Source organism: Microtus ochrogaster, chromosome 15 (genome assembly GCF_000317375.1).
Source record: "Microtus ochrogaster isolate Prairie Vole_2 chromosome 15, MicOch1.0, whole genome shotgun sequence".
Taxonomy (NCBI): domain Eukaryota; kingdom Metazoa; phylum Chordata; class Mammalia; order Rodentia; family Cricetidae; genus Microtus; species Microtus ochrogaster.
In genome coordinates, this window is record NC_022017.1 from 24,953,586 (window position 1) to 24,978,796 (window position 25,211).

The 25,211-nt window shown below is 47.9% G+C and overlaps 1 protein-coding gene across 1 annotated transcript in view; it reads right to left on the bottom strand.

Moving 5' to 3' along the window:
- The window catches only part of Tbc1d22a (TBC1 domain family member 22A), a 285,808-nt gene extending 261,822 nt beyond the window's left edge, over window positions 1–23,986 (bottom strand). Inside the window, exons 1-4 of the mRNA XM_005354385.1 lie at window positions 23,809–23,986; window positions 6,540–6,596; window positions 5,484–5,818; window positions 2,533–2,709 (exon numbers count right to left, since the gene is read on the bottom strand). Of these exons, the coding sequence (XP_005354442.1) occupies window positions 2,533–2,709; window positions 5,484–5,818; window positions 6,540–6,596; window positions 23,809–23,870 (631 nt within the window). The 5' untranslated portion in view covers window positions 23,871–23,986. The remainder of the gene's footprint in view (window positions 1–2,532; window positions 2,710–5,483; window positions 5,819–6,539; window positions 6,597–23,808) is intronic.
- Window positions 23,987–25,211: the final 1,225 nt, after the last annotated feature.

The window sequence follows — 25,211 nt, forward strand, 5'->3', positions numbered from 1 at the left end:
TCTAACCAAGGAAGTGAAAGATCTATTTGACAAGAACTTTAAGGCATTGAAGAAAGAAATTTAAGAGGATACCAGAAAATGGATGGACCTCCCTTGCTCTTGGATTGGGAAGATCAACATAGTAAAAATGGCAATTCTATCAAAGGCAATTTATAGATTCAATGCAATCCCCATTAAGATCCCATCAAAATTCTTCACAGATCTGGAGAAGACAATAATCAACTTTATATGGAAAAATAAAAAACCCAGGATAGCCATAAACACAGTGGGATCCGCCTCCTCCCTACACATCCGTTAGGCTCCAGCACAGAACCTGAGCAGCTAACAACCCCTGTACAACAAAACATGGGTGCATGGTGTGCTAGAAATATGGTTCCAGCTTCAGCCAGGGGATTCTGCTCCTTTCTTAAGAGCAATCCTGTTTTCCTTCTATGGTGACAGGAATGTCTACCTACCCAGCTCTATGCCAAACCTAAAGCCACCCTATCTGTGGTCTCTTCCCCACCCCAGGTGAGAACTGCTCTATGGTCACCATCATCAAAGTAGCAGATGTCTTCAAGAGCTCTCGCCTCATCTGTACAAGGTCCTAGGCTGTTATGACAGAAAATCGGGGGTATCCTCCATGCCCATCAGTAAAGGGCTTGTGAAATAAACTGTGGGACACCCAAAGAGTGGGTGCTACTCTGTAAATATATATAAATTTAAAAAGTGGGGTGTGGATGAAGAAAAAGTCCTACATAAATGCCCAGACTCCAAGGCATCCCTCTACAGACGGCTGCTTAGGTGCCCAGAGAGGAGGAAGGGTGAGAAAGACATACACCCCAAAGTGATGCCCTGCTGAGCATCATGCACCCGGACCCAAGCACAAAGAAGATTCCGACACACACAGACAGGTAACTGTCTGCACACCTTGAATGTCAGGGTCAAAGCACACAAGGAAGGGGAACTAGCATTCAGGTTCATGGAGACATCAGAGCAGAGGGGACTGTGGGGAAGGAGCCATTGAGCTCTGAACTGTGGACAAGGAAATGAGCACTCTTGGGTACACCTGGTAAATGTCAACACACACTGCGCATCCTTACAACAAGGAAAACAGCACTGTGTCAGTGCTACACTTCTTTAAACTGACAGCCTGTGCTCTGAGGAAGTACACAGCAAAGCCCTCGGAGTAAATGGAAGGAAGTCTCCAACTGACTCTCAATTGGTTCTGCAAACACAGCACAGAGAATGGGGAATGGGCAAAATGCAACAATTGGTAAAAGTGGGTGACACTGTGTACAGAAGTCGTTTGTACTGTCCTTGAGACTTTCCCTAAGTGTGAAATTACATAAAAAGTGTCTGAAGCAATGTCCACAGGCCACCGAGGCCCACTTTCACTCTTCATCCTGTTGTGCTCCATCAAATTGTAAGCTATTCGTGGTGGTACACGCCTTTACTCCCAGCACTAGGAAGCAGAGACAGACAAATCTATTTGAGTTCAAGGTCAGCCTAATCTACATAGTAAGTTCTAGGACAGCCACAGCTATATAAAGAGACCTCACCTCAAAAATAAAAACCAAAAAAGTTATTAATCTAAGAAAAAAAAAGTCCACTGTACAGACCTAAGGTTGCCCTGTTCCAGTCAAGACATCCTCCCTAGTTTCCCAAAAGCATGAATCAGTGTGCCCCACTCGCCACCTCCTGGGCAAACTGGGCATTGCACCTCCTGGCTCTCAGCCAGCAAGTGCTGCTCTAGCACTACCTGTTCAAATTTTTCTTCCCTTGCTATGAGTATCTCAAGCAAGACCACCTGCTGGCCCTCAGAAAATTCAAGCACCTAGGAAACACCTATCATTGAGTTCATTTATCAAATACAGGCTGTGGAAATGAGAGAACAAATAATCAGATGACAATTCCACCACAAGTGACTTGGAAGCAGAGCCACTGTCCACACAGGTACTAAAGGGACCAGGCAAATCACAAAGATTCACCCTGATAACTGTCCTCTCTCCCCAGTGCCCACCTGGGCCTTTCCTGTCACACTCATGTCACCCATAGCCCACATCTGTAAAGTACAAAGTTCAGGATGGTAGTCACCTCCCCCACTCCCCCAGAAGTCACTGACAAACCATAGCCTATGGAGTACAGATCACTACCTAACCAGCCTCTAGGGGTTCCCCGAGGACCACAGTAGGAAAAGTATTCTGCAGCATTAGTTAAAAAGGAAGGCCGGGTGATATTCACCTGCACCTTTAATCCCAGCATGCAAGAGGCAGAGGCAGATAGATCTCTGTGAGTTCAAGGCCAGCCTGGTCTATAGAGCGAATTCCAGGACAGCCAAGGCTACAAAGAAAAACCCTATCTTGAAAAACTACACACAAAAAAAAAGTACATGCTAGGAAACTGGTTTAGGAATATTTTAGCAAACATGGCTAAAGGAAGATGACTACCAGCATATTAGAGACTCAATGTCATGAAAACACAGCATGTGTGCAACCAGTAGTGACACCTTTGGTCTTGTAAGAAACAGACAAGCCACCCTCAGGGACTCACCGAGGTCTGTATTGGGGCCAGCAAGCAGCTGTTTGAACTTGTCCAGCCGAGAGGCCTCTCTGTTACTCAGGGCTGAGCCACCAAGTGCATTTGGGTCAGATGTGCCACTCAGTGAAACAGTAGCTGAGTGGGGGAGAGACTGGGACCGTTGCAGAGGGACCGGATCGCTGGTGCTTTCTAGAAAGGGTAGAAGAACAGAGGGTAAGGTTAGCGGAAGCCTCTAACCTCCTGAACACACCTTCTCCCTTCATCCGTGTGGCCGCATGCTCACCATAGCACTCACTGGCCCTCTGTGAACATGGTCAGGCACAGCTTTCCCTCTCCTGTCAGCAGCACTAAACGTAACTCACTGACAGTGCTATTCACCAGTAAAACAGATACACCTGCATCTGAGCACATCCTGACAGCCCGGAAGCCCAGAGCACTCCTCTGACGGCTAGCTCTAACCCCCACCCAGCAGCCTCAACTTTCAGAAGACGGAAACCAGTGTACGGTCAAAAACGAGCCACAGGTAAGATCTAAATTTAACACACTAGTGTCTACCTTAGGCACTACAGATGATGGGGTCAAGAACCTCACCTGTGCCTGCATCCACTCCCTAGTCAGGATAGGAAGCCATCCAGGCAACCCAGGAGCAAGAGTAAAGCTCCTGGGCAGAATCTGGCCCAAGGGTTAACCTGAGGACCTCTGCTCCTGCCTTTATCTGCAGGCAGCATCCAGAACAAACCCCCACCCACCAGCGAGAACAGGCCTGGAATTCAAGAGCAGAATGGCATGGGGAGAGTCTGTGCACATGTGTGTGGTGCACATATGTGTACTTGCATTTAGAAGCTAGAGTTCTACAACAGGTGTCTCCCTCAAGCCCCCATGTTTGGAGGCAGGGTCTTTCACTGGGCAGGAAGCTCACTGATTTAGCTAGACTCGCCAGTATGTCCCAGAGATCCTCCATTATCTATATATTCTACCATACAAGGCTGAGATGGTTTAAGTAGGAATGGTCCCCATAGGCTCATATATTTAAACACTTGGCCATTAGGGAGTGACAGGGATTAGGAGGTGTGGCCTTTTGGGAGTAGCTGTGGCCTTGTAAGAAGTGCATCTCCGGAGGTGGCCTTTGGAGTTTCAAATGCTCAAGGCAGGCCTAGTGTCTCTCTCTTCCTCCTGCCTGTGCCTGTGATCCAGACAGAGAACTCTCAGCTACCTCTCCAGCACCATGTCTGCCTGCATGTCACCATGCTTCCAGCCAGGAATGGGAGAAAGTCTCAGTTAAATGCTTTCTTTTATAAATAAGAGTTGCTGTGGCCATGGCATCTCTTCACAGCAAGAGAACACTGACCAAGACAGAGGTCACAAGAAAACGTTCTGGAGGCAAAATCACACACAGCTATCTGGGAGGCGCAGGAGGGAGTGGCTAGAATCTGGCTGGGTTGGGGATCCAGTGGCCTTCACATTCCTTCCTCATATAAGGAAATATCAACAGTCCACAGGTAACAGGAGCAGGGAAAGGGGACCACATCTTCTCCACACATTCCTGGAGCTCCCAGGACCAGTGTAACCAATCCTGGCAGAAGTTCCACCAACTGCAGCACAGCACTCCCTGGCCTCACCCAAGGGAGTGGTCAGGGGGATGTTCAGTCACTACCAGGGCACTGTAGACATTTGAGCAGCATCCCTACCACACCTACCATGTTCAGTGACAAACACATCCTGCTCCAGCTCAAACACACTACCCAAGATACCGCCACATGTCCCCTGGGGGCAGCATCTCTGGACGAGAACCCCTGGTCTCTGCAGTAGCCAGCACTAGCAGCAGGGACCTGGAGCCACTGACCCTGGGTTTAACACCCCAGGCCCACCTCGTGAGTAGTTCAGGGTCTTCTTGGTGCCACAGCTGTAAAGGGAGACAACACAACTCTCTCCTAGAAGCCTAAGGTGTTTAAAGAGTTCATCATCAAAGAGACTAGCCACACAGTGAACACCCCCAGCATGCTATTATTATTAAGTGCTCAAAAAAACCACCTCTCCTAGAAAGCAAACACAGAATGCTCAACCCACAATTTGCAGAGGACACAGCAATGAGATCACAGCCACTTCTCCATTAACATGACAGTCAAAGAACTAGTCGCTTTACTTGTGCCAAGGAGGCTGCCACAATGTGACATATGCTTGGATCTGAGTTTGCTTCTGGTCAGGACCCCCAGCCAGACACAATATAGTCCTGCCCACTGTCAGCTCCTACATCTATGTGTTGAGGGCCATCGCTGGAGATAACAGTGCCCTAGATGCTCTACCCTCTGTGGGGGCTTGAGAAGTTGTGTCCATGACTCACAAGCACAGCAGTGAGCCAACCCTTAGACACCACCACTGGAGGTGGATCTCTCAGAGAACTCAAAAACCACTGCAGTTCCTGGGTAAGCTCAGCAATTCTAAATTCATTACAAATGAAATAAAGGCAGCTTCTCACCTGAAGAAACTAACATCTTAGCACATCAGCTCCCAGCAGGCAGTTCTGAAAACCAGACTAGGTACAAAGCCCCTTTTGGAATCTAGCAGGGTGGCTTTAGGCTACTGTGGATCTGCTCTCTCCTCTTTAAATGAGAGGAAAGCGCCCTTACCCAGGAGACGCATGCTTGGGGGCTCTTTGCTCCTTTCTGAAGGAGCCTGTGATCTCACATCTCCTGTGCTGCTCCATGGCCCCTCTTGTGGGCCCGTAGACAAGCCGTGAGCCTTAACATTTCATTTGTAGGAAAGACGCCCGCAGCTCCAGGAAGAAAGAAAAGCACATCAGATCCCATGGGCAATGAGCTGGTTTGCTGGGTCTGGGAGTACCACAGACACATGAAAGATGCCCTAACAGGCTCTCCTGGCCCAGAGTCCTGCTGTAAATAGACACACAGCTCCCCTTATTCCAGTCCAATCCATCCTTGGCTCTACTATCCCTTCATCTCTACCTGAAGGACAAGGAGTGTGGCTCTCACTGACAGACTTCACCAGACGGAGGTCACCACTCGGAGCTACAGAAGGCTCTGTTATGGGCTGAGGCTCCGGCTCTGGCATCTCCTTCTGTGAGGGCTGACTCTGCCTCTGGCTGTGGTTGCGCAGGACACGGTGAGCTGTCTCCATGACCACCTCAGAGTTCAGGCTCTCCGTTGCCATAGCAAGGAGCTCATCATCATCTTCGCCCGCATCCCAAGCGTCACTGGTATTGCTCTCAAACTCCTGGAAGGTGCTGACCTTCTTGGCTTTCACTGGAGTGGTGGGCACCTTGGGCGTGGACTTAAGCAAGCTACAAAGCAAAGGCATCTTTACTGTGCACATTCAGCCAAAAAAGAATCCCCAGTGAGAGTACAATTCATCTAGATGAGGGTGCCAAGAAAAGCACACTGTGCAGGCATCAAAAGAGCACTTGGCACTGCACAGGCTGCGCGATGGGCAGGGGGACATTTCAGGAGAGAGCAGTAAACAGCACAGGAGTATAGAGCAATGTGCCAAAGCTAGAGAGCGCATTCTCCCTCTCCCTCCATCTCAGCCCAGCTCCAGAGCAGCAGCAGAGGGGGCCAGGAAAAGAGGACCCTGCAGAGAACAGGGCCTTTGCATATACACAGAGATGATTACATGGAGTTCCCTCCAAGTGTGACTACACATCCCAGCAGCCCCAGTATAAGGGAGAAAATATGACAGACAAGTATAGCACTGCACTGAGCCCAAGAGTTGGAGCAGCCAAGCCCAGGACAGAGAGAGTACAGCACATAGGGAGAATTCACATGAGCTGTCAGGACAGTCTGGAGGCACACTGCCCTCAAGCCAGGAGCGCCAGCTCTCTACCCTCTACAAGGTACTACAACCCGCAGCCCCCATATCCCACCGCCCAGTTACAGGGTAAACGATGCACAGACAGCAATTTCTCACAAAGCAAGTAAATGAGCCATCTGTTGACTGACAGAACACTTCCCTTCCCTCAGAAACCCCAATGAGTTGGCAGAAGCAAGACACTGACTGCCACTTACGTGCCGTGTAACAGTGGGTCAAAGGGTGGGTGCTGGGCTCCATACACATGCTGGATGCTAAGAAAACAGGGAAACAAAAAATTAGCTTTTCTTTCCCCCAGCTCTACTGAGAGCCCAACACTGACTGAAGCAAGGAAGGCGCCAGTTCCTAGGCCACAAGCCCAAGAGAAGCCACATTCTACCAACAACTAAACATCTAGCCACCCAGGCTAAGGGCCAATCCAATGAGGAATGGCACCACACAGGCCACACCCCCACCAACAGGCCAGACATTCAGGCCCTTTCTGAGATCAGGAAGCATGGCTCTCCAGGAGTCCTCTCAGACCCCTGCCAACAACAGGGTCCCTGAGCAACTGCTGGCAAATGTGTTTTACAAGCAGAACCTGACCTCACAAGGGAATGTCACTGGGAATTTCTACCAGGCGCTGCTCTGTCTGATTACCCAACTATAAACAAAAATTGTATAAGCGATTTAGAAAGAAATGAAGGCTGTAACTTTTCCAACAAAACCAGACAGGCTCAGCCAGCACCCTTGGACCTCGGCTTCTCCCACTCAGGCATGTCCCAGAACAGAGGTGAGGTGAGGCCTGGGTATCTCTCTCAAGAGAATGAAGGCACCTCTGAAAACAGAGCAGGTCTGTGGTGGCTGCAGTGAGCAAGGGCTCCAAGCTAACCACCTCCTTTCACTTCCGGGTACAGGAAGTAAATGAAGCCCTATTAACCCCAGCCACTGTCATCTGACATCCCAACTGGTACAGTCCCAAGGCAGACATGACACTCTGGGGTTTTGACACAAGACCCTGGTGAAGAAAGAAGTGTACAAAGAGAAACATGAAGACCAATTCAGGTAAACATGTTTTGTTTTGTGATTTAATGAAATTCTGGGACTACACAGGGCTCAGCTGGTAATAGCACCTTCTGCCAAGCCAGACAACCTGGGTTCAATCCCTGAGTTTAATCATCTACACGGTGAGAGGAGCAAACTGAGTCCCAAAGTTGTTCTCCGATCTCCATTAAGCTCTGACACATGCATGAAAATAAATGTAGTATTTTTAACGTGAGTTAAAAGATGTTTTTATTTTTTAACCTTTTTCATACAATATACTTTGATCATATTCTTCCCCTCCCCCAGTTCCTTGCCACCTCCCTCTCAAAGAACAGGAAAAATCAAAACAATAAGACAAAAAAATACCAAACCAAAACAAAAAGTACACAAAAAAAGATGGAGTCTATTTTGTGTGGGTCAAATGCTCCTGAGCACAGGGCCTGCCCTGGAGTGTGGTTGATACAGCCAGTCAGCTGAGCATGGGGCCTGCCCTGGAGTGTGGTTGATACAGCCAGGCAGCTGAGCATGGGGCCTGCCCTGGAGTGTGGTTGATACACCCAGGCAGCTGAGCATGGGGCCTGCCCTGGAGTGTGGTTGATACACCCAGGCAGTCTCCACTGGAGAAGACAGACTGTCCCTTCCCTAGCAGGTATCAGCAGCAGCAGCAGCAGTTTCTTGGTTAGATCCACGTGCCCTTGTCTCAGTGCTAGGATTTTGTCAGGTCTTGTTCCTGCTGTCACAGTGTCTGGGAGTGCACGTGCAGATCAGTCCTGCTGTGTCTGGAAGAGGCTATCTCCTCTGGCTCTCACAATCCTTCTACCTCCTCCACGTAGATCCCTGAGCCTTGAGGGGAGGGGCTTGATAAGGACATCCCATTTAGGACTGCATGCTCCAAAGTCACTCACTCACTCTCTGCGCATTGCCCAATGCTGATCTTGGTCTCTGTGCTGATTCCCATTTACTATAAGAAAAAGCTTAGAAAACATTTTTATATTAAATCCTAGGGTTGGAGAGATGGATCATCTACATCATCTACAATTCTTGCAGAGAACCCAAGTTCAATTCTAAGCATCCACATCAAGCATCTTAAAGCTACCTATATCTCCATCCCCAAAGAACCAGATGCCTTTTTCTGGCCTCCATGGGCACCTGCACTCCTACGCACTCGTCCCTACATATTCACACACATAAACATAATTAAAAGTTAAAAAAAAAGAAAATTAGTATCACTAAAACACATCAGTGGATAAAACTACTTGCCCCTAATCATGACGAACTGAGTTCAATGCCCAGGACCCACACAGTGGGAGGAAAATTCCTACAAGCTGACCTCTGATTCTACCTGCATGCTATGGCACATACACACAAAAAAAAATAAGTCAATAAAATGTAATAAGATTATTTAAAATAATAATAAAAATAATATTTTTAAAAATTAAATTCTACCTTCCTGATTCTGAAATAGACTGTGAAGTATTTCCCCATATTATGACTTCTTCTTCACTTTCTTCAGTTTACTTAAATCATTTATTACCTTCAGATGTGACTTGATATGCAGAGACTAGAAGTAGCATATGCAAATTTAAAAGCCTACTATGAGGTTGAGAGTGTGCAGACTTCCCTACACATCCCTCTGCAACTCCCTGTAAATCTTAATTATTTCAACAGTAAACGCTTTAAACACCACAGGAATAGAATGAGCGTCAATTACCTCATCTCTGGCCTGTGCCACCTCCCTGGACAGTATCAGTTCTAATTTCACACTGTGCTACCATATGGCTACAACAGAATGAGTTTACCCAAGGCTGACTGCAAAACACAGACTGATTTAAAACTGTTTGTGGTCCCAAGGACAGCAATAACACCTCTGGAGAGGAATGACTACACACCACTAGATAACCTCCGGAGGACAAATTCTTGCAGTGGGAATGCCCTGGACATAAGGCACGCACTTAAAGAGGCTGGTCATACTGCCAAAGGACAGTCAAGTAGTTCCCTTTCCCCCAGCAAGGCCTGGCAGATGGCCAGACACCACTAACTGGACAGAAGGGAAGCAATCTCCACGCTGGCTTCGTGCCTCAGATATTGTTGACGGGTGCCTTTTCTTTATGTAAACTCTTCATATCCTGTGTCCATCTGCTAACAAGAGTTCACCCTCTTACTGATCTGCAACATGAGAATTTTTTTCTTTCATGCAGTATGGCCAAAATAGCAATCTACCAAAGATGTCCTCATCTAGAACTGGGAGTATATTACCCTTTCCAGTACAGCCGTCGCTTTCTCCTTACACACTTGAGCAGAAAACGTGTAAAAAGCAATCTGCCCAATACCACTGTTTATATTGTATAACCTCTCCTCACTGGCTTAAGGACAGCTTTAAGACAAGCTAAAATATGGCAACCTTCTGTTTTCAGCCTTGTAGACCCAGAGCACAATGTCTTAATTATATCAAGTGTTTTTGTAACCTAAAAATGTTAGTGGAATTTAACAAACACTTTTTGGATAGCAACTAGCAACTATATGACCAGACAGAAGAGAGGCAAAAATAGGTATAATATCATTTAGTCCAAGTGTTAAGGTCCTTACACTGTGCCAATCCAAGAGAGCAGCCTAATGTTACAATACCCTGTGATAATAATTCCTGTGGGAACACAGCATGGGCTCACATTAAATCCGGTCTTGGTTTTCCCTTGAAAAGGTATCTCACCTAAAATAGTGGCAGGCAGAAATTTCCTGACAGATGGGGCTAAAGAGATGGCTTATGACTAAAGTGCTTGCCATGCAAGCAAGAAAAGGACAGGAGTTTGGACCCCAGGACCCAGTTAAATAGCAGAACATGACAGTTCACCTGTAATTCCAACCTCAGGAGGCAGAGACAGAGGAAACCCAGAGGAGGCTGGCTAGCAGGACCAGTGGTACCACACCATCCAGTTCTGGATGATTGACAGACCTTGCCTCAGTGGAAAAGTGGAGAGCAATGGAGGGAGACTTGCACTTCTAGTGGGTAAGTCCAGTTACATGAACTTGAAATGGGTGACCGCAGGCACACAGAGTATGAAAGGGGAGAACTAACATTCTTGCTGAACCTTGACTAATTAATACACCAGAGCTTCCACCTGACTCTCTTCAACTCCAGACAATACACGGAAATCCAAACTAGTTACAAGAAGTGCCCATGAATACCCACCTCAACTGACCCATCACAACTGGCAACCTATAGCAGCCCACTGATCACAGTAAGACAAGAAAGTGAAGAGCTTTATTTCAGTTCCAATCTTCGAGTCCTCCCAGAACATCCTCGAACAAGAATCGAGTCCCCACAGCCCTGTGCACTACCTGAATTTCTGACTACAGACCCCTGGAGAATCAGGTATGTGTTATATGTCAAGGGAGAAATGAGACACATAGCAATTGAGATCACATACAACTTGGGGTGTCCTTCCCCAAAACCTTACTAAAGAAGTGTCCTAAGACTGCTGCAGAGCCCTCAGGATGAAGAGTCAAACAGTCCCAGGTTCCACTTCCAGAACCAACACTTACTGGCTGGTAAGGCTGGTAAAGCTTGGGGGAGTCGACTCTCCGGACGTTAGTTCCCCATCCTGGGAACCGACATGAGAATGTACACAGGGTGAGAGCATGCAGCAGTGGCAGTGTGTGCTTGCCAGTATGAAACCTGGCATCCAAACAGAAACAAAGCAACACTGTGGCCAAGGCAGCCACAGTGGTAGTAGCCCTGCGTGTGTACACAGAACGTGACCCACATGGAGCACCTGTCACCACTGCCAATCTATTTTGACACCAACGTTCACATGCTTCTTCTTACCACCACCCCCAATATATTCATATTCCAAACAGTAGGCAGCTTGGCCTGCGGGGCACTATTTGCATGTCATTTTCATAAAAGTCTCTACAGCATTATCAAAGACTTTAGGCCTTTCCCTCCCAGCAGAGCGGGAAACTCATTAATTCTTCATAGGCAAACCACTTGTGTTTATTGAGTAGAAAATCTTCCAACAAAGTTCAAGCTCAGACTTAAAGGAGCCTCATTTTTACCTTATTAAAATTGCATTTATTTTGGTCTAGCATTGCTAAAAGAGAAAAAGAGACTTCATCGAAGCCACTGAAGAGCAGTGGCAAGTGACATGCATTCTTACCTCAGATAAGGAAGCCCTTCTGTAAAGAACATTCATGGCTGGGGATGTGCTGCAGAGCTGCATGTGCGGGATGGCCCCAACCACTCCCCAAGAAAGTACATAAATGTGCTTTTGAATAAATTGCACATCTTTTAAAACTCTGCACTAACCCAGGACACTGGGGACTCATCATGAAAAGGATACGTGATAGAATACTACATCCTGGCACAGAGACACAGAAAACGCTGTGAAAATATGTAAGGAAAGAAGCCGGGCAAAGCTTGTGATACTAAAAAGAAAAAGCAAAAACTTGTAGCAGGGTTGGGCATCAGAGTTAGGGTTTCCTGTGTGCTATGTCAGCACTCTACCACTGAGCCACACCCCCAGCACACATACAACCAGATGCTGAGTCAGTGATAAAGCACTTGCCCAGAAGTGCTCCAGGCTCTGTCTCCAAGATGCTCATTATCAACTAAGGAACAAATACACAGAAAGCAAAGTATGATGCAGAAACTAACCACAGTGAACAAAACGAGATCAATTAATTGATCAACAGTAAACTGTGTTTATGCAAAACACTTGCATTTTTGCATGTGGATATGAATGGAAAGATTCCTACCACGTGTGTCTCAGCTACTTTTCTATTGCTGTGATAAACACCATAACCAAGAGTAACTTGGGGAGAAAATAATTTATTTCATCTTTTGCTTCCAAGTAACAGTCCATCTCTGAGGGCAGTGAGGGCAGGAAATCAAACAGGGCAGGAACCTGGAGACAGGAACTGATGCAGAGGCCATGGAGGCACACTGCTTATTGGTTTGTTCCTCAGGGCTTGCTTAGCCTTCTTTCTTCTTGCACCCCAGGGGTGGCACCACCCACAGTAAGCTGGGCCCTCCCACATCAATCATCAATCAAGAAAATGCACTACAGGCTTGGGGAAATTTTCTCGATTGAGGTTCCCTCTTTCAAAATGCCTCTGGCTTTTGTCAAGCTGACATAAAAGCAGTCGGTACGGCATGTCTGAGAATGAAGGCTAACTCAGAACAGTGGCTGTCTAGAAACAGAGAGAAGGAACTGCATGCAAGGAGAGAAGCCACGGTGTGTGATGCTTCTTCTTGGGCTGGAGGAGACTCGTGTGTACTGTGTGCTATAGTAATCCGTGCGGTTCTTTTCTGTCTCTAACTCGTCTTCTAATGAATGAGACTCTAGGGTCACAAGAGATAGAATCTCTAAGAGACTGACTCACTGAGCCAGAAGGGTCAAAGTTCAGAGTCCTTGGGGATGCAGGTCACAAAGAGCTGGAGAAAAGAAAGCCCAGCATGACAAGCAGTCAGCAAGTAGAAAGAATCCAAAGTCTATCACTTGGTGAACAGAGAATGACAGAGGCTTGTTCACATGAGGGAGTATTAAATCATAAAACAATGAAACCAAGTATTGCTGCATACCTGGAATCCCAGCACTCAGGAAGCTAAGGTAGGGGAATCTCAGTTCAAGGTCATCCTGTGCTACACAGCCAGACCCTGTCTGGGGCATAAAGTGAAGAACTTACAAATGGTCCCCAACTTATGATGGCTCAACACAATTTCCACATTTCACAACGGTGTAAAAGTAATACATACTGAACAGAAAATACAACTTTTTTTTGGTTTTTCAAGACAGGGTTTTTCTGTAGTCTTTGGAGCCTGTCCTGGAACTAGCTCTCGTAGACCAGGCTGGCCTCGAACTCACAAAGATCCTCCTGCCTCTGCCTTCTGAGTGCTGAGATTAAGAGCGTGTGCCATCACCACCCGGCTTACATACATTTTAACTGTGGTCTTTCCTGGGCTCACAATATGTGTGTGATACCATACTTTTTCTCAATACTGGGCAGCAGCAGTGAGCCAGTGAGTGGAAATTGTGATGCTGCACAGTGCACTACACCCCGAGACTAGGTCTGGCAGGCTGCACTCTCAGCTTACAAAAGAGTAGGTGCCAGGATTTGACCCCACTGTAAATGGAGGAACACCTCAACTGTCCCATGCTGTAGCATAGACAAGCCTAAAAATATGCAAAGCGAAAAGGAGGTCAAACAGGACTCAAGAGGCTGAGGCAGGAGAGTGGCAGGTCAAACACAGTCTGGGATACACAGTGAGGGCCTGTCTCAAACAAACAAAAAGCGCTGTATGATTACAGCATGTGAAATGTCTAGAGGGTCGCCACGGAGAGGGAGTGCCTTACTGGTGTCCAGGGAATGGGGTGGAAAGTAAGGCATAATGAGATATGGTTTCTCTTTCTGTAATGAAAGTATTTTAAAATTAGTTGTGGTCATATTAGATAATTCTGAATATGCATTCTAAAATCCTGAATGTCTGGGCTGCCTAGATGGCTCCTTGAGTAAGGAGAATGTTTACCACAGTAGACCTGAGCTTGAATCCCAGAACCTACCAGGTGGAAGGAGCTCAGCTTCCCAGACTTTGCCCTCTATGCCTCCCAGATGTGCGGTGGTCTACCTACCTGCATGCACAAAAGCACCACACACAACTTGCTTACATTCTGGACATTTTAGATGGGTGGACTGTATGGTATACAAATGTTATCGCTAAAACAATAGAAGGAGAAATGAGCTACGATGCTGTTACCACAGGCCAAAGGAAAAAAAAAAAATCAGGGTACTTCACATGAAAAGAACAGAAACTTTATATCCACACACACACCCTCGCAAAGCAGAAAAAGAAACTTAAAACGCACTCCTTAGTTACCAGAATGCACTGAGGGGCCATTAGTCATGCTCCATTGTCCACCCTGTATATAGCTTGATGATCCCAGAACAAAGCAGGCAAGAAGGGCTCCCCCAGGATGGAAGAGCAAGTGAAGTATATCACCGAGGCCACAGTGGCTACCCTGTTCCACAGCACAGCTCTCCGATGGAAGCAGGGCAAATCAGACAGAGGGCAGTAGATCACAGAGTGAGCCAGGGAAGGGCAGCGGAAGAGATGCCCAAGGAACAATGCTCTGAAGCAGATGCCTCACAGCCGCTAGCGGGATGGATAAAGTTTCTCTTTTTCAGCACAAAAGAACTCCATTAAAATGTCAGCTCAAAAAAAGGAAAAAAAATGAGGCAGTAGTGGCGCACACCTTTAATCCCAGCACTCAGGAGGCAGAGGCAGGTGGATCTCTGTAAACTTGAGACCAGCCTGGTCTACAAAGAAAGTTCCAAGACAGCCAAGGCTGTTACACGGATGGATGGATGGATGGATGGATGGATGGATGGATGGATGGATGGATGGATGGATGGATGGATGGATGGATGGACAAGGCAGACAGACAGACAAATATAGATAAGAAAGCCAGACAGTGGTGGCATATAATTTTAATTCAGCAATCGGGAGGCAGAGGCAGGTGGGTCTCTGAGTTAGAGACCACTCTGCTCTACAGAGCAAATTCCAAGACTGTCAGAACTACACAGAGAAACCCTGTCTTGAGATGGGGGGAGTCAGCTTGAGGAGGAGAAATGAGAGAGCAAGGATGGGTAGGAAGTGATAATATAGCCCAAGAATAAGAGGTACCTCTAGGGACCTAGGGTGGGACAAGACAGGCTGGAGACACAGAAAAGAAAGAAAGGTCCTGAGGTGCATGCCAAAGGGCTTTGGACAAAGCAGTCTCAACTAGTCAGGAAAGAAAACACCAAGTACCAAGTTCCCCAGCTTGGCCTTCACTTGAGGGGCACCATAAACACTGCCTGCTCTGCATGGACCAGCTCATTGAAATCGTTCATCAAATACCACATACTAGCAGCACCCAATGCTAGTACCAAAGGGGGCAAGAAACAAGTGACATCCCTGTCATTTGGTCACTTTCACAAGGTGGACAATCCATTAGAACATAGCACAGTAAAGGAAGAATTCAGTGACAAAATCACAGGTTCCAACAAGAAGACAGCTCTCCCGACTGGTAAAGGCAGCTGTCCCTGATGCTAAGGTCCACCAAAGCACTTGCCCTTATCCAGGATCTGGTGCCTTTCTACTTGCACATCATATGTCCACAGTCAGCACCCCTCAACACCCTGTGAGAGCTCATCTCTATTCAGATGACAGGGATCAACATCATTCGTATGGCCCTGGAGTTCAAAAATTCAAAGAAAGATGCCTCTTCACACCAGCACTGCAACATATATAAGGCAACAAGCAGACACACAGCTTCTGGACCTCTGTCACTGAGTCTGCCTAGTGCACAGCTGGGCTTAGGCAGGCACGGTGTGAATGCAGAGAAAGGTAGCAGCTCAAGGCACGATGGGCAAGTCCTGTGCATACATCATGGCTGAGGTACATGGCAGAGGGTGAATCCTAGAATAGGCAAGTACATCCAGGAGGGGCTGTGGACAGAACCAATGCTTCCAGGAGGTAGAGAAGGGCTCTAGTTGAATGTGCATACCCATAAGGGTCCAGCCGGCTCACAGAGGACCAGCAGCCTGGGGCCAGGGCTCGGCTTCCACACCGCAGCATATGTGAGGGACTCACTGCAAGGCCAGGCTCGGCCGCACTGTCTCTCCAGTCCCATCATCATCCTCAGCCCTGAGGCACAGCACATGAGAGAATCCACAGCTGTGCCCTGTTGTGACATTCAGGGCTAGGAGGGATGGGGCAGGGGAGACTTCCACACAGTCCCAAGAAAAGAGGAAACAGCACTTCAGAAAGGGAGAACAGAAAGGCTGGGGTACTTACTCACAGCAGAAGTCCCTAGCACAAGCCACAGGAATGGGAAGGACAGTGGTTCCACTCTCTTGGACCCTGTGACATCTCTGCCTGTTAGCTGTAACATGAACACCAGGATGAGCCTAGAAGAAGCTGCTTGCCTAATATGGCAACCCCAGAAACACAGTCAAAAGCAGCCTGGCAGCTCAGGGGCTCAGTGCTCCCTGGGCTCTGAAGAGCCCAGCACACCCTGAAGGCTCTGAGAAGCTGGTGGGAGTCCAAGCTACCCCTGGGAGCACCAGTTCCAGTGAGCTGGGGTGAGTCAGCTCTCCTAGAGATGCACAGCTAGGGGATGAGGAGGGATGAGAAGAGATGACAGTCGGGCACAGAGCAGACAGAGACTCCCCCAGTTCAAACCAAACAGTTCTGAGCAAGTGACTTGGCTTTGTTTAGTTGGCTTCAACTGTAAAGGGGAAAACCACAGACCCCTCTCCCATCAACCACTATGAAGACTGGACCAAGATAAGCACTCAGTAAACAATTCCACAAGCCCTGCCACCACCACTGGGCACAGGTATAGCATGGGCACGCTCTAAGAATGAACTTTAGGGATCTATCCCTAGATTCTACACTAGAAGAAGGACATGGTCAACCACTGCTGCTCCTGAGGTTAAGAGATATTTCCCACATCCACTTTTGTGTGCAGTCCTTGCAGCCCCCTTAAAGCTGGCAGAAAGCTTGGTCCCTGATGACGGAGCCCGTCACAGAATGGCCTGCTCATGGCAGGTACTGAAAAGTGAAGGATGACTGTGGGTGAGGGGGACGGGGACAGGGAACTAGGCTGCAGGAAGAGGAAGATCATCCTCTGGCCCGGATTCGTCCTGCTGCAGCATGGAGATCTGGGGAAGAGAGCAGAACAAGTCTAGCTGTCCTCATTCTGCCACACCCCTCTTTTTCCCTGGACACAGCAGGGAGCTGAGAATCCACGTGCTGTCCTTGTAGTTTATAAACTACATAAAAATCAAATAATCAAATAACACCAAATCAAAACATTACCAGGCTTTTGTTGCTGCAAATGGTGAAGAGAGGCCAGGGGCCTCACATTTGCCAAGCCAGGCAAATGTTCTTCTACCTGTGAGCAATACCCTAGCACAAGGGATTTTTTTTTTAATTTTTGTCTTCATTTTAAATTAATTCCAGTACCAATTTGCTATATTAACTATGCAAGGGAAAATATGACTCACATTTATTTTCAAAATGTTGCTGATGAAATGAGACAATTGACATGGCAAGATGAAGTTCTTACTGAGGGGTAGGAAAAAAATTACATACACAGTAGAACCACCTGCTAGTGCTTCCACAGCCCCCAGTCACACAGACAACCCTCCACATATCAACACGGACATTGAGAGAAACCTGCTCCCCTGAACACAGTCCCTATGAACTCTCCATGGCTTCCCCATAGGGACGCAAACTCCAGGGTTTCCCAGATTCTGAGAAACGGGAGCGTGGGGACCAACCAGGTACATAGCATTTCAAAGTCACAAGTCAGGAGACAGAGGTCTAAGAACACAGGGACAGAAGGACAAGGGAGTCAGTCAAGGCCAACTGATTGACCATGTTGAACCCCCTCTGTCAGGTAACACGGTTGATTCACAGGTTCTAGAGATGGGGACACAGACCTTTGGGATCATGCACAAAGCCACATACTGTTGATCTTGCCTACCCGACATCCAGGCCATCAGTGAATGTGCAAGTTCCATCTTTCAGAGCCTTGACCCTGTCCACTCCTCTCCAACAGCCTCTACCCTGTCCTCACTTCCTGCCTGCTTCCTCTTACCCACTCTGCAAGGCTGAGCAGTACTGTTGTCCACCATGCCCTGCTTAACATCCTTCAATACTCTCAAGACTCTGTATTCAAACCCAGATCTTCTCCACGGCTTCAAATGCCTCAAATGCTTTTACAGCCTGGAATGCTTGAGCTACTCTGATCCCTTCCCAGACACTGGTGTTCCCTGCAGCCCACCCTGCACCTCAGAGGGGCAGCCTGACTCCTTCACCACTTCCAGGTCCCAAGTTAGACAGAATGTCCTCAGAAGGGATGTGATCATTTCCCCTAGTAGGATGCTGGAATTTTGCCAACGGGCCCAAGTTACGACCTTCACAGAACTTCAGTCAGCATGCATATTCACATGTGCCCGGGCCCTTCTCCCACTGTCTCCATGGGCTGTATCTGCTAGTCCAGCACTAGGTCTCTGGCATGTCAAAGGTGCTCATACACGTCTGAATGGCCTCATTATTCCCAGCCCTCCTCCGTCTTCAGCTGGGCCTGAAACAGGTCTATTGAGCAGTTCATTTGCTCACACTCCCAAAGGTTCCAACAGTAGGAGCTGAAAGCTCTCTGGCCACGGCACTGAGGCTGCACCTCTGCCCTAGCCTGACCCAAGAATGCAGGACCTCGTCATAGTTTCTTGCCAACACTGCGCTTCCAAATACCATCCCTCACCTACCCCAGCAACATGCATTCCCTACTGTAAACAAGGCTCAGAGTCAAGCAGAACCATGCTAAAACATTAAGCCCCAGCTCCACACTGAAAGACTGCCTCTGTTCTCAAACCCAATGTGTGGGGTTTTTTCTTGGCATTTAAAGTTAGTGTGGCAGGAATTCCAACTTTGATGATGGCAGAAAACAACAGTCCTTTAGGAGTCAACTGAGTCAATGGCTCCAGAAAGAACAGGTCATAAGAGGCAAGGACCCAGGCCTTCTGATTCTTATCATCTGCCTACTGCCTTTCCCACTGAAATGACCACCACTCCTGTCCCTACTGAAAGTGTCCCAAGAGCCTCCTACCTGGTCCCTTGCTTATACCCTTCTCCCCTCTGTCTGTGTCTCTCTTCGCTAAAGCAACCCTGTTTCACAGAGGGCTGCCCCATCACACAGCTACTCAGGTCCTCCAAAGGCTCTCCACCCACTCAGAACGGAAGAGTAATAGTCCGCATCTTGCTTTGTCCGTATAACCCTGTCCTCCCCTCAGCCTCGGCCACCTTGGTTCCTTGCTCCTGTCCTCTCACAGCAGCTGGGTTCGAGGAGAGAGATCTGTACTCAGAAGGCAACTTCTCAGGGAGAGGTCCCCGCTCACTGTTTCACCGTGAGACCCTCCCGCCACACCTGGCTCTAAGCTATCCACCCTTCTTCCCTGCAGAGCTTTGATGGCAGTCACCACCTTTAAACTGTCAGCTCTGTATGGGCGGAACACAGACAGTGGTCACTTTTGTAGCTGGCAAGAGTTAAATAAAAATTAACTGGATGAATAACTTATCACGCTCTCAGGTAATCAGAGATATCTATCTCTATGTGTCTCTTTAACCAGAAAGAATGGAGTTAGGCTGTGTTAAGACAGTTTTATGTCACTTGACACAAGCAAAGTTATTTAAAAGAAGGGTGCCTCAATTAAGAAAATGCCTCTATAAGATTTGGCTGTAAGGCATTTGTTTGTTTTTTTTTCGAAGCTGGGTTTCTCTGTGTGACAGCCCTGGCTGTCCTGGAACTCCATTTGTACACCAGGCTGTCCTTGAACTCACAGCTGAGATTAAAGGAATGTGTCACCAAGTCCAGCTTGTAGGGCATTTTCTTAATTAGTGATTAAAGAGGCAGGGCCCAGCCCATTGTGGGTAGTGACACCCAGGGCTGTTGATACTGGGTTCTATAAGAAGGTGGAACAAGCCATAGTGAGCAAGTCAGTAAGCAGCACCCTTCCATGGCCTCTACAACAGCTTGTGCCTTCAGGTTCCTGCCCTGTTTGAATTCCTGACTTCCTTCGATGATGAACAGTGATATAGAAGTGTAAGCTTCTTTCCTCCCCAACTTGCATTTCGGTCATAGTGTTTTCTGTAGCAATAGAAACCCTAACTAAGACACAGATCAAGCAAATTTTCTCTTGGCTCCCATGACCATCTGATCAATGTAGCCTCCTCCCACTACATACACAGAAACAAATAGCTCCAGGAACGGCATACATTGGAGACTAACACACAGATCACAGGAAGAGACGTTAAAACCCAGTCAGCTCCCTAGCATTCTGGTAGAAAGTATAGTCTTTCTGTATGTGAGCACATCCAGAAAAGGAAATTCTAAAAAAGACTCACTCAAAACACACATCCAAAGACCAGGAAGTACAAATATCAGAAGCTCTTACAGGAAGACCATATCTCATGCAGCTCTCTTGGCCAAATCTTGTTCTCACTCCAGGCTAATGTGAGAGACAGCTGGGATCAGCCACTATTCCTCAGTCTTTAACAATGAAGACGGGGAGGGGGGGGGGGGTTAGGAAGTGTTACTTCCTAAACAGGCAGAGCTGTAGCCTAGTGAAGAAGCCAGTATGTGAAAAGGTGCCTGAGTCCCAACTGCAGAGAAACCAGCAAGGCATTAAGGAAGCAGGCTGCAGATGCAGTGTGGAGAGTAAAAGGAGGGAAGGAACATTCCAGTCAGCTACATGAGCATGAAAATGGAAAGCTAGTACCACACGGGATGTGGAAGGCCCTAAAGTCGAAGCTCATCATGCATTGCTAAGGGCACATAAAGAGAATGAGCAGGAGATGGAGCTATACAGCTGAGCAGCAGCCAGGTTAGAAAGACAGCACAAAGAAACGCCTGTGCGTGACACGCATTTCTACAGAAGCAGCCAAGGGGTTTTAAACCCAACCTGCCTTGGTGAGTGTTACCTAGAGGACAAAGCCACGTTTTGCAAATGACAAATCCCTGGCAGACAAAATACTGGTGGAGCACCAAGGCCTTGCTGGAACCCCATCCAACATCTGCACTAGCAAGGAACTGACAGGGGTTCTGCTCTGCAGAGCTCCCTTCACTGTCTGGAACTCTGAGGTAAGATTCTGTGCCTCCTCGGGCTTCTCCTCAGGGCTCCCCTGGTGGCAGACAATAAACACAAGGCCCACTGAAAGAGCAGGCTACACCCTGGGAGCCTGGCCTAGCTCTCTGCCAGCATTGCACGACGCAGGTGAAAACCCAGAGTGTGGGCATTCAAGAAGAAATGGGGCACACCTCTGCACATTCTCCTTCTGGGAGACTTTCAGGCTGTCACCCAAAACAGGAACACAGCCACGAGGGAGAGCTACAGCACAACACAGAGGCTGCACAGGTTCTCTGCAGGGTCCAGCCTCTCCCCTGCCCTGTCCTCAGCAGCAGCCTCTAGCAAGTCACAAGATTCCCCATCAATTCTGTGACATGGGAGCTCTTCTCAAAAGTATATGATATTGCCGGATGGTGGTGGCGCACGCTTTTAATCCCAGCACTAGTGAGGCAGAGGCAGGCAGATCCTTGTGAATTTGAGGCCAGCCTGGTCTACAAGAGCTAGTTCCAGGACAGGCACCAAAGCCACAGAGAAACCCTGTCTGGAAAAAAACAAAAAGAAAGAAAAAAAGTACATGATAGGAGGCTGGAGAAGTGGCTCAGAGGTTAAGAGCACTGGCTGCTCTTCCAGTGGCCCTGAGTTCAATTCCCAGCAACCAAATGATGGCTCACAACCATCTGTAATGAGATCTGGTGCCCTCTTCTGTTATGCAGGCATACATGCAGACAGAACACTGTATATATAAAACATAAATAAATCTTTTAAAAAAATTTAAAAGTACCTGATATGATGCAGCTTGGCAAGAAAGCCAAGTGGAAAGAAATCTGTCTTTGGTAATGTGGGGTCACACTGAAAAGACTGGGATTGTATTAGTTTCCTATAACAAACAACCATAAAGATAGGAGCTTAAAGAGGTAGAAATGCATTCTCTTTTGGGTCGTTAAACCAAGGTGTCAGCAGACTATGCAATCAGTGAGGGCTGTTTCCTTTCACTTCTAGCTTCTGCTGGTTGCCAGCCTTCCCTGACTTTCACTTGTAAATACATCACTCCAATCTCTGCTTTCGCCTTGGCAGGGTCATCTTCCTTATTTCTGTCTCTCTCTGTATCTAAAGTTCCACCTTCTTACGGGAACCAGAGACTGAATCAGGGATACCCAATAGAAGTATGACCTCATCTTAGCTCAGCGACATCTACAAAGACCCTTACTTCCACGCAAGGTCACAGTCTTAGTTCCATCTGTGCAAGTATAAGGGACAACACTATTTAACACAGTACAATGACAAACTACCAAGCCAGGTGTAGTGACATGTATACCAGGATACTGACACAGAAGAGTAAGAAGCTCAAGGCCAGCCTGTAGTACGAAAGAGACCCTATCTCAAAACATACAAACACACACACACACACACACTCACACACGCACACACACGTCTTTGATGGAAAAGTTCATTGGCTTCTATAACTCCACAAAGTAACTCCATTGTTTTTATATGTCAGTTGACTCTCAGTTAAGTGTGAATTAGTTCACACTTAAGGAGAACCAAAGCCTCAAGATGTAAAGGCAAAAGTCACACTGCCATGTGGCTCTTTTTATATAGACACTAGGCTCTTCATGTTTTTCCCTGTGACAGTAGGCCCTCCTCCTCACTATTATCCCAGTATCTTCCACTTGTCTCAAACTATGAGACATCAGTTTGTATAACAGTTCTTAACTGTTCGAGCCTGGTCCTGGTACGGTAAAAAAAAAAAAAATACAGTATCTGAGCACTTCTCAGGACTTACTCCTTCTCCCGATCATTGTGGCCCTTCAATCAGTAACTCCGGCTACCTCCCAACCACTCTGAAAGTACATTTTATGGCTGAACGCAATGAATGTCAAAGTTTACAATTTTAACACTCACACAATGGTGTCTCTTGTGAAGTGCAGGAGCACAGCCCATTTTCTTTGCTACTGAATGGCTCTATTTAAGTTACTAAAATGTCAAAATCATAAGGGCTGAAAGGATGGCTAACGTCAGAATCTTAGGTTTCGGTATCTCAGGCTTTGGTTTGGGAACAAAATAAACTACGTTTGAAATCTTGAGATGCACTTGTCTGAAACACGGTCTAGTCAGTGGCTGACTTGAGCTTAGGTATTTTCTGTACACTGTGTCTTCATTCCCTAAGACCTGGAGAGGCGTCAGGCCATAACCAATCGCAGAAGGACTTTGGAGCTCTATAGCTTCCAGACTGCACCCAGGTATCTGTTTCCTGCTGCTGTCAGAAGATTGGAGTCTAGAGCCAGAAGGTGGGAACAGACAAATTCACAAGGGGCTTCCTCGCTCAAAGCAAGCATCAGCCCACCAGAGACAAGAAAGCCAATCAAGTGGTCAAAATCACCAAACACCCTGCAGAGACCAACATCCCCGGCAGACGCTGCCTCTTCCCGGCCAGTTTCCTGATTCCACCAAACTCTCCAGGGCATGACCCGCGTCAGTTCCTTCCACCTTCCCCAGGGAGCCAAAGAGTTTCGCAGAAGAGAACCTGTCAGGCTCTGGAGACACTTGGGGTCAGTTCCTCGTCCTCCTCGCTCCTAGGTGCGGCCACTGTCACCTCCCAGACCCCACGCCCCCACTGCCGACCCCATCCCCCGAGCCCCTCACATCGCCCCAGTTTCCTCGGAGCCCAGGTTCCCCTCCTCAGACCCCTACTCCACCAGCCGTCCAACAGGACAGCACAGCCACCTGACCTCTGACCCCTGACCCTGACCCGGCCCTCCCCGTCACACCCACCTGCCCGGGACCTTGCTGTTGCTGCGCTTCCAGAACTGCTTTCTGGCCCCGTCGCTGGCCATGGTCCCTCCTCATCCCTCAGATTCGCAACCCTGACACCCGAGAAGCCCTCTCCGGTGCCCCGGTGGCCCCACGGCGGTACCAGCACTCCCGAGCGTAAACCCGAGAGGCGCTTCCGCCTCCGTTCGGAAGTTGTGACTCGGCGCTTCCGGAAGTCCCGCCTTCGTCGCGGCTGCTGCGCTCATTGATGCCGTGTAAAAGCGACGCTGGGACGGGCGTGGAAGTTCTGCAGTCATGCAAGCGGAGCCTTCGATTTGCGTGTGCGCTGGTTGTTGCGCTGGGAGCTATCCGGCTTGCGGCAAGGGCTGAGGTCGCCGGATCCCGGCCTCCGACCCTGAGGGCGAGCTGCCGGCCATGAACTCGGGAGCCGCGTGCGTCTGGCGTCCGAGTCTGCCTTTGTTTGCTCGCAGCCGACTAGCATTGACCCGAGGTCAGTAAACACCGACACGGTGAAGTGAAGGAAGCAACAACCACCGGAGCACATCAGAGGCGATGGGGAATATCCGCCTGGATTCAGCTGAAGAACGAATAGGCACGAAGCATGAGGAATCAGTCATCTTGCCGGTGCTCGTGCCCCTCAAACTAAGTCCGAAGTAAAGTATGCTTTAATTGTGAGATACATCCAATATCCAAAAGCTTAGCATGGAAATATTAATTTTCTAATTTCCTATTGAATGATAATTTATATATATTGGGTTCCGCAGAAAAATATTTTTAAATTTGCTTTTATGTTTTTTTGTTTTTTGTTTGTTTGTTTGTTTGTTTTTTGCTGTGGAACATAGCTACCAGAAAGCTTGAAAGTACTTATGTGATTGGCGTTTAATTTCTATGATCTTAGATCAAGGCTGAGGGGTGAGAGGCTGACATGTCAGGCCGGAGCTTTAGTGTAGCAATGGCAATGCCAACTGCCAAGAAGTCTTTTAACGCCACCCCTCCCCCATGCACCCTGTTAGGTGTGATACTCAAGGTCTCCTGTACGCTAAACAAGCACTCTACCGCCCTTTTTCCCTTATGTTGTGGTCTCCCTGTTTAACCCAGGCTCTGACTATATTCGCAGAGACCTGGACCTCTAAACACACTGGCGAGTGGTGTTGATTAGCACTTGATGGATGCAAGAAATCCCACTAAAGTATTTTGTATACATTAGCCCAGGCGCATGCCAGACTTGTCCTCGGTAATCAGCAGAATGAATGGCTCAGCAGTGCACTCTGAAGCTCTCAACTTTGTACCGATTCTTTGAAGCATTCCGCACCTCCTTATAAACTGCAACATCTACCTGACTCCGCCTTTATTTCACACAAAGGAGTGGCTCCTATTCCTTTCTTCATTTCCTGCACAGTGAC